Source organism: Colobus angolensis, unplaced genomic scaffold, assembly GCF_000951035.1.
Source record: "Colobus angolensis palliatus isolate OR3802 unplaced genomic scaffold, Cang.pa_1.0 Scaffold47, whole genome shotgun sequence".
Taxonomy (NCBI): Eukaryota; Metazoa; Chordata; class Mammalia; order Primates; family Cercopithecidae; genus Colobus; species Colobus angolensis.
The window spans coordinates 3,270,810-3,283,473 of NW_012118154.1; the positions used below are offsets into that span (position 1 = coordinate 3,270,810).

At 54.1% G+C, this 12,664-nt stretch overlaps 2 protein-coding genes across 7 annotated transcripts; one reads left to right on the plus strand and one right to left on the minus strand.

The window, feature by feature from the left end:
* ELP5 (elongator acetyltransferase complex subunit 5) lies at window positions 1-8,497 on the plus strand. Of its 4 annotated transcripts, none has more exons than XM_011958489.1 (9): window positions 1-361; window positions 706-876; window positions 1,033-1,093; window positions 1,181-1,261; window positions 2,884-3,104; window positions 5,117-5,298; window positions 7,151-7,246; window positions 7,390-7,490; window positions 8,135-8,497. In XM_011958489.1, exons 2-9 carry the CDS (start codon window positions 831-833, stop codon window positions 8,247-8,249), a joined length of 903 nt encoding a protein of 300 aa, XP_011813879.1. In that variant the 5' UTR covers window positions 1-361; window positions 706-830; the 3' UTR covers window positions 8,250-8,497. The 4 variants fall into 4 exon arrangements, with proteins under 4 accessions (XP_011813879.1, XP_011813878.1, XP_011813880.1 ...); XM_011958488.1 differs by lacking the exon at window positions 1-361 and adding an exon at window positions 484-617; XM_011958490.1 differs by lacking the exon at window positions 1-361 and having other exon boundaries at window positions 490-876; window positions 7,390-8,497.
* A 223-nt stretch (window positions 8,498-8,720) lies between these two features.
* On the minus strand, window positions 8,721-11,778 carry CLDN7 (claudin 7). Of its 3 annotated transcripts, none has more exons than XM_011958494.1 (5): window positions 11,725-11,778; window positions 10,389-10,907; window positions 9,405-9,569; window positions 9,225-9,309; window positions 8,721-9,119 (listed from the first exon to the last, which is right to left on the minus strand). In XM_011958494.1, the coding sequence occupies exons 2-5, from the start codon at window positions 10,609-10,611 to the stop codon at window positions 8,957-8,959; spliced, it is 636 nt and encodes a 211-aa protein (XP_011813884.1). In that variant the 5' UTR covers window positions 10,612-10,907; window positions 11,725-11,778; the 3' UTR covers window positions 8,721-8,956. The 3 variants fall into 3 exon arrangements, with proteins under 3 accessions (XP_011813884.1, XP_011813883.1, XP_011813885.1); XM_011958493.1 differs by having other exon boundaries at window positions 10,389-10,653; window positions 11,725-11,760; XM_011958495.1 differs by lacking the exon at window positions 9,225-9,309 and having other exon boundaries at window positions 8,724-9,119; window positions 10,389-11,759.
* Window positions 11,779-12,664: the final 886 nt, after the last annotated feature.

Consider the following 12,664-nt stretch of genomic DNA (forward strand, 5'->3'; position numbering starts at 1 on the left):
GCGCGCTAGGGGGCTGCCCGCAGGAACGGGGAGGGCGGGGGCAGTGGCGCGCAAAGGGCCGCGGCAGCGGAGAAAGGCCCTGCAGAGCGAAGGAGCAGGGAAGGAGGGGGAGGGGGAGCCGAAGGGCGCGGAGCACTGGGCCGGAGCGGCCTCCCCCTCCCCGAGCTCGGGGGTCCTTTAGCCGCTGGGGAGTGGGGCTGCAGCCTCTGCAGCTGGGTTTCCCACTCTGACAGGCGCCATTTTACCGCCCAAAGGACTCCCTCCTCCTGTCTTTCCCCCTCTCTTCCCCTTTGACACTGCTTCCGGTGGTGACGTGTATTCGCTTCACCGGGACTAAGTTCCCCCTGCGCCGTCTATGGGGGTAGGTATAAGGAAAGCCAGAAGCACTCCCAACGAGGCTGCAGTATTGCGCACGCGCAGAAGGTGGCCGCGGGGCGGGGCCTGAGGCGAAGCAGGCCCCTCCTCAAACTGCGTGGGCGGGGCGGAGGACGTCACTTGGCCGGGCAGTTAGGACTCTGGCGGGGGGTTTGTGGGTCCTCTTCCCCTCCCACTGACAACTGCCCCCAACTGCTCTTCCCGTCCCGGTCACAGTGAAAATGTAGAAGAGGTCGTTGTCCGTACGACTGTGCGCCAGGGCTCGGGGAGGGGCACCCTCCTCGTGAGCGCCCCCCTGGGAATAGTGAACATAATCACCTCTCATTCCAGACTACGTTAGGTCTTAATGGTGGGAGGACGCCCGAGTGCCCCGCCCGTTTCACCCCGAGGGGGCGGGACAGTGGGTCGTGACGCTATCAGAGGGCGCCAGAGCAGGGATCGGACGCGAGTTGGGGATGTTGGACTCGCTGTTATCCTTGGGCGGCCTGGTGCTGCTTCGGGGTGAGAGCCACCGGCACAGGGGGGTTCGGGTCTGGCTGAGGGGACGGAAGTGGAGAGGAAGGGCCATGGGTCACGGGCTAGGTGTGGAGATCGCGACGGGTTCGCGAAGGTGGTAATCTTAGTGCCCTCACACTCTATCCGTCCCTCGCCGTGCAGATTCCGTGGAGTGGGAGGGGCGCAGTCTCTTGAAGGCGCTTGTCAAGAAATCTGCACTGTGGTGAGTATCCCACGGTATCTCCTCAGCCTACCCTGGATAGGGAACCTGTGCCCACTCTTTGACAGTCCCCCCTCATCTCTGCCTTAGTGGGGAGCAAGTGCATATCCTGGGCTGTGAAGTGAGCGAGGAAGAGTTTCGTGAAGGTTTTGACTCAGATATCAACAATCGGTAAGTACCAGTTGGAAAAGATTTGATTAAATTGGAGACGTCTATTGTTAAGGATATTTATTTACAACAAGCGCAGAACCTGGTATGTAGTAGCAGTTCCTTAAATATTCATTGAAGAATTGGATATGGGTCTTTCAGGAGGCAAGAATTAGTAAGAGGAGTAATGAGGAATGATGAGTATTTGGGGAATCCAAAGCAAAGATCATAGAAGTTGAGAGAGAAATAGCCTGGAGATAGGGAGAACATGTGGGAAGGGTATTGCAGTAGTAATCCATTAATCCAGGTTCGCTATTAAGGTGCATATGTACCGAGCACCAACTATAAACCAGGTGCTGTGCAAGATACTGGAGCTGGCAGTGAATGAGACAGACCTGTTCCTGGCCTAATGAATTTTAGGGAATAATGGTGGAAAGTGATAGAGGCCTGGTTTAAGGCAGTGGCAGTAGAGATGGAAAGTTTAGAACACATGTAAAGGACTTTAGTGGGTAGCATTTCCAGGATTTATTGACTAATGTGGGGGGAGAAGAAAGTATTGAGATAAGGAATTCCCTAAACCCAGTCATGTGCCTGATCAGGAGACATTAAGAACCATTAGTAGGATGCTTTCTACTTCCTAGTCCAGGCAACTCAGTGGATAATGATAGTAGTTCACATCTTATCTGTTGAGCCTCTACTTTTGCATCGGCCATTGTTGTGATAGAGGTGGTGGTGTATGTTAAGATGGCATTCCATGGCCAGGCGTGGTGGTTCACGCCTTTAATCCCAGCACTTTGGGAGGCTGAGGTGGGTGGATCACCTGAGGTCGGGAGTTTGAGACCAGCCTGACCAACGTGGAGAAACCCCGTCTCTACTAAAAATACAAAAAATTAGCTGGGCATGGTGGCACATGCTTGTAATTCCAGCTACTCGGGAGGCTGAGGCAGGAGAATCGCTTGAACCCGGGAGGCAGAAGTTGCGGTGAGCAGAGATCGCACCATTGCATTCCAGCCCAGGCAACAAGAGCAAAACTCTGTCTCAAAAAAAAAAAAAGATGGCATTCCACAAGAGAACAAGAAGATAAAAAAGAGATATCTGGGGAAAAAAAAAAAAGTTCTGCTACCTTTGCTGGTCTACCTTTCCTGAGCTGTTATTTTTTTCTGTAGTTGGTACTCCATGACTTAATTTTTTACTTTCTTTAAGCTGTTCTACAGGAAGGAACCAAGTCTCATGTCCTCTGCTTTCTCATTTTTCATCCAGAGTGATAAACTTTAGGTGCCACACTCAGGAAATATGTGATGATGGTGATAACTAACATTTATGAGGCATACACTATGTGTCAAGCACTGTGCTGAGTGCTTAGAGGTTGGCATCTCATTTCACCAATGAAGCAACTGAGTCTTAGAGATAATTTATCATTTAGCTGACCTTGGGCAACAAGTCGTAAAGCCAAGCTTGGAGGTCAGGCTGTCAGACACCAAAGTCTGTGCTCTCAATCATTGCTATCTCTCAGTAATATTCTTTCACTAATATTTAGGATATTCATGAAAATTGAGAAAACAGAGCCACAAAGATCAGAGGATGAACTTTGTGATCCTCTAGGGGAAAAGAGCAATATCATATTGTGTCATGTTTTCCCTTTGCAGTCTGGTTTACCATGACTTCTTCAGAGACCCTCTCAACTGGTCAAAAACTGAGGAGGCCCTTCCTGGGGGGCCGCTGGGAGCCTTGAGAGCCATATGCAAGAGGACAGATCCTGGTCCTATCACCATTGCTCTCGATTCACTCAGCTGGCTGCTGCTTCACCTTCCCTGCACCACACTGTGCCAGGCCCTGCATGCTGTGAGCCATCAGGACTCCTGTCCTGGTAAGACCCCTCCTTCATTGTTTCCCCTCATATATCTCCCTCTGCCAAGGAGTGTGCCCCTTTTCCTTTCTACCCTAGAAGAAACATCTGGGTTCTCCAGTCAGACCTTTTTTCATTTTTTTGAACTTTTTGTCTGTTTTTTTTTTGTTTGTTTGTTTGTTTTTACTTCCCCTTAATGCCATCTACCATTTGCTTTTTTTCCTCCAAGTTATTTTTTTACTCATTTGTTTCACTCATGCATTTATTTAACAAATGAATAGTAAATACATATAATATGTCAGGTACAATTCTAGATAATGGCAACAGACTGACTGACTTGTAGCTGGGTCCTTGCCTTCCAGGAGTTTGAAGTCCCATAAAAGATGGAGATAAGTAAACAGGCAGTTACAAGATGGTCTGATAAAGGCCGTGATGATATAGGACATGCACAGGGTACCTTAAAGAAGGGCACTCTGGGCTGGGCGCAGCGAGGCCGAGGTGGGCAGATCAGGAGATCAGGAGATGAGACCATTCTGGCTAACACGGTGCAACCCCATCTCTACTAAAAATACAAAAAAAAATTAGCTGGGCCTGGTGGCGGGTGACTGTAGTCCCAGCTACTCAGGACGCTGAGGCAGGAGAATGGCATGAACCTGGGAGGCGGAACTTTCAGTGAGCCGAGATCGCGCCACTGCACTCCAGCCTGGGTGATAGAGCGAGACTCCGTGTCAAAAAAAAAGGCACTCTTGAAGAGCAAGCGGTCAGCCAGGCAAATTTGGCCAGGCAGGGGCACTGGGACTAGCCCTAAAGTGCACTGTGGGTACTCGAATGGACTTAGGAGTCAGACGCCCAGCTTTGTATTAAGGTACTTGATCTCTCATTGCTTCACTTTCCCCTGTATGTGGGGGAAGGTACAAGGGAAGTATTAGGATGAACCACTGTATTGCCATTTCTTAGGTCAAAAATTGTTAAATATTGGCTGGGCGCAGTGGCTCACACCTGTAATCCCAGCACTTTGGGAGACCAAGGTAGGCGGATCGCCTGAGGTCACGAGTTGGAGACCAGCCTGACCAACATGGTAAAACCCTGTCTCTACTAAAAATACAAAAAATTAGCTGGATGTGGTGGCGCACTTTTGTAATCCCAGCTACTTGGGAGGCTGAGGCAGGAGAATCACTTGAACCCAGGAGGCAGAGGTTGCAGTGAGCTGAGATCACACCACTGTACTTCAGCCTGGGTGACAGAGAAATACTTCATCTCAAAAAATAAAAACAGTCCAGGCGTGGTGGCTCACGCCTGTAATCCCAGCACTTTGGGAGGCCGAGACAGGTAGATCATGAGGTCAGGAGTTCAAGACAAGCCTGGCCAAGATGCTGAAACCCCGTCTCTACTAAAAATACAAAAATTCGCCAGGCATGGTGGCACGCGCCTGTAGTCCAGCTACAAGGGAGACTGAGGCAGAATTGTTGAACCCGGGTGGCAGAGGCTGCAGTGAGCCAAGATTGCGCCACTGCACTCTAACCTGGATGACAGCAAGACTCTGTCTCAAAAAAAAAGAAAAAAAATGGTTAAATGTCAGTGATTTCATATGGTTTGACCTAAAAATGCTGACCTTTGTAAGGATTCAAACATTGTGTTAAAGTGTTTAGCATAGTGCCTGACTCTCTAAAGGCACTGACTGCGATCTTGGGAAGTTCCAGAAACTACAAGTACTTCCGTGTATAAGAGATGAGGCTGGAAAGTAAGTGGACACCACCTGCTAGAAGTGTTCATTCCATCCTGAAGGTGGAGGAGCTGCTGAAGGGTAGAAGGTAGAGCAGTGCCGTGATCAGCTTTACACGGGGATAATAGAGGAGATTAACGTGTGGGCTGGAGGAGGCTCAGAGCACGGTAGTGAGATTGGCCAAGGGAAGTCAGGATTTTGGCAGCACTGTGATGGAATTGTGGGGCTCTCTCCTTTTCTCTTCACTGTTGGCTCCCAGGCCACCAACCTGAATGCTCCCTACTATCCTACATTTCTTGTCCTTCTCTAGGTGACAGCTCCCCAGTGGGGAAAGTGAGTGTGCTGGGCTTGCTACATGAAGAGCTTCACGGACCAGGCCCTGTGGGAGCTCTCACCAGCCTTGCACAGACTGAGGTGACCCTGGGCGGTACAAAGGGCCAGGCCTCGGCCCACATCCTGTGTCGGAGGCCCCGACAGCGCCCAACTGACCAGGTCAGAAGAACTAACAGGGAAGGACTGGAAATTGGGGGCAGAGAAAGGACTGGCACGATGGGAAGAACAATGAAAATGCGGATGTTTCAAGGAGACTTTAAAAACAAACTTTTTTTAGAGATGGGGTTTCACTGTGTTGGTCAGGGTGGTCTCAAACTCCTGGGCTCAAGTGATCCTCCCACCTCAGCCTCACAAAGTGCTAGGATTACAGATGTGAGCGACTGTGCCAGGCCCTCAGGGAGACCTTTTTTGGAAAAAAGCTGATTGGGTATCCCTCTGTGTTTTCCATCTCTTACCTCATTTAATCTTCTCAGCTATGGTGTAAAGTAGATTGTTTTATTATCACAATTTTTCAGGCAGGAAAGCCAGTCCAGGGAGGGGTTTTTTTCCTTGTTTTTTTCTTTTTTTTTTTTGGACAAGGTCCCACTCTGTGGCCCAGGCTGGTGTGCTGTGGTGCAATCATGGCTCACGGCAGCTTTGACCTCCCATGCTCAAGTGATCCTCCTGCTTCAGCCTCTGGTGTAGCTGGAGCTGGGAACACAGGCATGTAGCACCACATCCAGCCAGCTTTTTAGTTTTTTATACAGGTGGGATCTCACCCTGTTGCCCAGGCTGGTCTTGAATTACTGGGGTCAAGCCATCCTCTGGCCTTGGTCTCCCAAAGTGCTGGGATTACAGGTGTGAGCCACTGCACGCAGCCCAGGGAGGTTTAAATTTAAGTCACTTACCAAGATTATAAAGTGTAAGTGGGGCCCAGGCAAGGTGGCTCACGCCTGTAATCCCAGCACTTTGGGGGGCCAAGGTGGGCAGATTGCATGAGGTCAGGAGTTCGAGACCAGTCTGGCTAATACAGTAAAATCCCGTCTATACTAAAAATACAAAAATTAGCCGGGCATGGTGCGCACACCTGTAGTCCCAGCTACTCTGGAGGCTAAGGCAAGAGAATCGCTTGAACCCGGGAGGCAGAGGCTGCAGTGAGCCAAGATCATGCCACTGCACTCCAGCCTGGGCAACAGAGTGAGACTCCTCAAAAAAAAAAAAAAATGTAAGTGGGGCTGGGCAAGGTGGCTCACGCCTGTAATCCCAGCACTTTGGGAAGCAGAAGTGGGCAGATCACCTAAGGTCAGGAGTTCAAGACCAACCTGGCCAACATGATGAAACCCCGTCTCTACTAAAAATACAAAAATTAGCTGGGCATAGTGGTGGGTGCCTGTAGTCCCAGCTACTTGGGAGGCTGAGGCGGGAGAATCACTTGAACTTGGGAGGCAGAGGTGGAGGTGAGCCAGGATCATGCCACTACACTCCAGCCTGGGCAACAGAGGGAGACTCTGTCTCAAAAAAAGAGTAAGTGGGGCTGCTCTGCCTAAGGAGTAGCCATCCTTTTATTCCTTTACTTCCTTAATAAACTTGCTTTCACTTTTGAAAATAAAATAGAGGCGGGGCACAGTGGCTTACACCTGTAATCCCTGCATTTTGGGAGGCCGAGGTGGGCAGATCACCTGAGATTAGTGGTTCGAGACCAGCCTGGCCAACACAGAGAAACCCCATCTCTACTAAAAATTCAAAAGTTAGCTGGGCGTGGTAGCACGCGCCTGTAATCCCAGCTACTCAGGAGGCTGAGGCAGGAGAATCACTTGAACCTGGGAGGTGGAGGTTGGAGTGAGCCAAGATCATGCCACTGTACTCCAGCCTGGGCAACAAAGGCAGACCCTGTCTCAAAAAAAAATTAAAAGTTGAGGGCAGGGGCTGAAAGCAGTGAAATAGGTGATTGGGGGCTGAGGATGTGAGGTCCTAGAGTCTCTCTAGTTTCTTCAGTAAGATGAAAAAAAACTCTTTTCTTTTGCCTCTCCAGACTCAGTGGTTCTCCATACTTCCGGACTTCAGCCTGGATCTCCAAGAGGGGCCCTCCGTAGAGTCCCAGCCCTACTCCAATCCTCATATACCCCCGGTATCTAAGAATGCCAGGGCCAGAACAAGGAAATGTAGTTTAGGGTCTGGTCAAAGGGGAGAGAATAAAAGCTGCAGAGGTTGGGGGTGGGGTTAGGGATTCTAGGGATGGGGGCAGAGTGGCAGCATCCTTTGTACCTACAGGTGGATCCCACAACTCATTTGACCTTTAACCTTCACCTGTCCAAGAAAGAGAGAGAAGCCAAAGATAGCCTGATCCTGCCTTTCCAGTTCAGCTCTGAAAAGTAAGGTCGGGACCTGGGTACGTGGATCCCTGAGGTAGAGCCCAGCATGTGGGCCACAGAGAGGTGGGGCAACAGCAGGTTATTGATTAACCTGACTTTATAGGGGCTGAAGTCCACCTCCAGAGACAAGTCCAAGTTCTTGATCCACCCATTCCCCCTACAATGGCCGAGGGCCTTTATGTCTCTTTTCTCTCCCTTAGACCCTTGGGTCATAGCTCCAGTTGTCCCCAGAGCACCCTGGGCCTGGGCTGAGCCAGACCAGACCCTTGGGAGGTGGCCCTATCCCTAGGCAGTGGTGCTAGAACAGAAGGCTATATGGGCGTGGCAAAGGCTGGTTAACAAGGGCTTAGTACATGCCTGCTGTTTTGTGCCCAGTGTGTGGGTGGATGAAGCAAGACTACAAGATCCTTGCCCCCAAGCTGCTAGGAACTTACGGTTTTATTAGGAGATCAGTACAAGGGTATCTATTCCAGTACCAAATGGTGCTTCAGCTCTAACATGGAGGTCAGAGAAAGGGACTTGGACCAAGAAAATGACATGGAGGCCTAACAGGTTGCCTGAATGAGAGTCACAGTCACCTGGAAGAAAGTATCCAGACCCAACCTGTCAGCTACCCTCACCAGCACCAAATCTTCCCTTCTCAGACAGCAGGCTCTCCTGCGGCCTAGGCCAGGCCAGGCTACCAGCCACATCTTCTATGAGCCAGATGTTTATGATGACCTGGACCAGGAAGACCCAGATGACGATCTAGATATTTGACTGGTCAGATTTGGTTAGATTGTAATTGCAAGGGGGCGCAGGAAGACTTTGGGCCCAGAACCACCTTTCTCTTGTTTGTGTTAACCTTACCCTGTCCCTACCCCACCTTGGTTCCCCTCGTCTATGGATCCCTGCTCTGTGAGCCAGGAAGCAGCGTCATCAGGACAGAAGGTAGGATGAAGACATGGGATAATGTGAGAGTAGAACACCCCCGTACCTAATAAAATCTTTATTTTTTTATTAAAAAAGAAATACTTTGGTAGCTATTTAAATAAGAGGGGGGTGGGAATGGATGTCAAGATACAAGCACCTGCATCTTTTAGTCTATTGTCAATGGAGTCTGGGGACCAGGAATAGTGTGCAGGTCACTGGGGCGCTAAGTGTTCTGAACTGAAGTAGGTGCATTAAGATTCCAAGCTCCCTCCAAGGATCCAGACGGGAGGAAAGCAGAGGCCCTGAAGGGAAAAAAGCCTGCTTCCCAAAACTTACTTTTTATTACTGTACAAAAAGCACACTCTCCCTCTTTTTGTCTCTCCCACCAACACTCCCCACCCCCCCACCCAAGAGGACTATACATGGAGTGCAGGGACAGAGTGACCAGGAGGCCTTTGTCCGGCACCCTGCCCACAGGCTGAGCTCAGCCCCAGGCCCTTTCAGGCATCTAGACACGCCCACAGCCTGTCAGGCTGGGGCGAGGAGACTCCAGGTCACACATACTCCTTGGAAGAGTTGGACTTAGGGTAAGAGCGGGGTGCATGGTACCCAGCCTTGCTCTCATTCCTAGGACAGGAACAGGAGAGCAGTGCACCTCCCAGGATGACTAGGGCAGACCCTGCCCAGCCAATAAAGATGGCAGGGCCAAACTCATACCTGTGAAGAGAAAGGGGTGGTTAGAAACCCTGGCCTGCCTCTGCCCTCCTCCCTATCCCGGGACCCCAGACGTGTCCCCTTAGGAGGCAGGGTTCCCAGACTTACTTAATGTTGGTAGGGATCAAGGGGTTATAAAAGTCTGTGACAATCTGATGGCCATACCAGGAGCAAGCTATCAAGGCGGCAAGACCTGGAGAGAGAATGAGGGGTTTCGGTATAGTGAGACCCCAAATCGGCACCCTGCCCAGCCTCGCTCCTCCCAGATGGGAGAACTCGGGGGCTCACCTGCCACGATGAAAATTATGCCTCCACCCATGGCTATACGGGCCTTCTTCACTTTGTCGTCTCCCCCACAGCGCGTGCACTTCATGCCCATCGTGGCCACAAACATGGCCAGGAAGCCCAGCACCAGGGAGACCACCATTAGGGCTCGAGTGGCCTGCATAGCCGCTGCGGGCGAGGGGAAAGGGCGCCGTCATTGCTGGAAATGCAGGTGGCTCCAGCCTTCGTGCCGCCGGCCGCGCCCACTAACCCCTGGACCTCGTCTGTCCGGCGCCGTGTTCTGCCGCGGGCCAGGGGCGCCCAGGTGTCCAAGGCAGGTCCCCGCCCCTCCCAACGCCGCGGCCTTCCTGCTCCCGCCCCGCCCTCTCCGCTCAAGGATCCGCCCGGGGCGCCGGGGTTTCGGTGAAACCGCCCTGTATAGGGGGAAGGGTGAAAGGGGCAACGAAGGGAAGCCGAGACGGTGGCCTGAGCCCCGCGCGGCGCACATGCCAGCCGGCGGCCCTGCTCTCAGCCCGCTATCGAGGCCACCGGGTTTGTGGCTTCGGCTAATCGGCCGATAAGATTAGAGGCCGCAGGCGGCGGCCCACTGTGACCAGCCGCACCGCCCTTCGGCCCTCGGCGCGCCCGGTGCCCCGCGCCCCGGGGTCGTTTCTGTCTGAGAAAAGGGCGGGAGATGACGGAGGCCGTGGCCTGCCCAGGGATTGGGGAGGGGACGGCCCCGGCCTAAGAACCGCTGCTCGGAGCCAGGGACTAGGCTGGGTTGGGGGGCGGAAGAGGACCGTGGGCGACCGAGGTGCGCTCCCACGTGCAGCCGCCAGAACCCGGGCTCGCTCCCGCCCAGCCTCGCCGCCCCCACCCGACCCCTTCCTCGTCTTGCAGCTCCCCGGCAACCCAGGGCGCCCAGCCATGGGGCCTCGGCTCTCCCACGCGCGCCACCCCGCCACCTCGGTCCGGGGCGCGTCCGCCCCCTCGGTCCCGCGGCCTTACCAGACAGGGAGAGCACCGAGTCGTACATTTTGCAGCTCATCATCCCCGTGCTCTGCGTGACGCAGTCCATCCACAGCCCCTTGTACATGGCCTGGGCCGTGATGATGTTGTCGCCCGCATACGAGCTCATCTGCCACTGCGGGATGGCGGTGCAGGCCACCAGACCCACCCAGCCCAGCAGGGCCATGGAGAAGCCCAGCAACTGCAGGCCCGAATTGGCCATTTCCGCCCTCAGAAAACACTGGGGGGGGCCGGGCGGGAGACCCTACAGTAAAACAAACGACACTTGGGGGGCAGCCCCACGAAAGAAAACTTGAGGTGGAGTTTTCCGGTCACCCAAAGAGACAAAAAGAGTTTGGGTCAGGTGAATGCAAATCTTGTCACCGAAGTACACACAAATCGACCCCTCCAGTGAAGCGAAGGCCTCGCAGCAGAGGGAATAGGATACGCCGGGAGGGTGGTTCCAGACAAAAGCGGTCCCCGAAGGCCAGGCGGTTCCCTCCGGCGCTCTCGGCGACCCTAGCCAAACAAAAGGTGGAGGGGCCGTCTGGGCGCGGTTCTGGGCGCCGGCAAGTCCCAAAGTATCCTGGGCTGTTAGTCCGAGGCTGCGGTGCGCAGTGGAGGTGGCTCGCAGGTGAGCCAGCAGGTGCGGGCGGACAGGTGGGGCGCACCTGAGTATATGTAGGGCGTCGGGGGCGCGGCCCGCGGGCCCCGGGAGCGCGGGAGGGGAAGGCGGGACCGGAGGGGCGGCCGAGGGTGACCTGACGTCACCGAAGGGACACTCACCTGAACCGGAAGTCGTGGCCCCCACCCCTCCTTGCCCAGGTGAGGAGGAAGAAACCTGAGCACCGGGGTCACGCCCCTTCGCTTGCCCGGTTTTGACCGCCGCTGGGGAGGAGGCGGTGGCTCCCCGGGAGTCCCAAGCTCCGAATCAGCCCCTCCGGACTGGATTTCCCTCGAACACCGGGATGCCCCTTCCCTTCTTCCCAACAGGTGCGCCTGGGACGCTGCGGGGCGCCCCTGACCAGCCTCGGCGCCGCCCTTTCCCCGCTGGGTTCTGTCCAAAGTGCTCTCTCCCCGGCCTTGCTTTCGCCCCCACGCGCTGCTCTCCTTTTTTTTCTGTCTCCTACCCTAGTCGATCCCACCTTCGGGGGCCCTGGCCCGATCCCTGAGAGTCGCCCCCTTCAGCACCCGCTTCACTGTCCCGGTTCTCTGGCTCTGCTACAGACACCCGGCTTCTGAGCGTGGCTCCCCAACAGCCCCACCTTCCTGTGCCCCCCTTCCAACCAGACATGACTTACAGCCTGAACCCTTTGCACTCAACCTCCCCACCTACCACTAGCCCCTCCGGCATCAAGGCTCCCAACTGGAGGAAGAAACCACTGGGACCGAAAGCCGGCCGAGGGTGGGGAGCAGGGTGAGGGCTAGGTCAGAGTCTTGGCCACACCCATCGTTCCCCTCCCTTAGAGTCTTTTCAGACCTATCCTCCACCTTTCCCACCCCTCCCCACACTCGCCCGTTTCTCTTTCCCTCCCGAGCCAGGGCTTGGACTGCCTATTGCTGTGCACACCCTCACGCCCTCACTGTTCCGTCCTCCCTATCATCTGGCTCTCTAAGGTGGTCGTCCATGGTCCCTCACCCTGCAGTCTTGCTCTGTCTCCCCAAAGCGTTGCTCCCTCCTTCCTCCTGGCACCCCTTCCAGCCTTTTGCTCCTTCCTCCTTCATCTTTGGTCATCTCCCCTTCCTGCCTTTCCTGCTTTGGAGCTTCCTATTTCATTCCTTGTCTTGTTTGTTTGTTTGTTTGAGAGGGGAGGGGTCTGTGTTACCCAGGCTGGAGTGCAGAGGTGCAAATCTCAGCTCACTGCAGCCTCACCTCCCGGGCTCAAGCGATCACCCCGCCTCAGCGTCCCTACTAGCTGGGACCGCAGGTGCACACCACCACGCCCAGCTGAAGTTTTTGTATTTTTGGTGGAGAAGGGGTTTCACCGTGTTGCTCAGGCTGGTCTTGAACACCTGAACTCAAGCAATCCCCCCACCCCCACCTCCTAAAGTGCAGGATTACAGGCGTGAGCCACCACACCCAGCCCACTCCTTGTCTTTTCGTTTACCTTTGCGCCTTGTCTCCAGTCTCCTTGGAGCCCAGCATCAGCAATTACTCTTTCTTTCTTCTTCTTAGGTGCACACTGCACTTTCCCCACCCACCCTGCCCAGTTTCCTCCCAATCTTCCTACTACCCTCCAACCTCCTCATACTTCTCAGATTCTCACATACCCTGT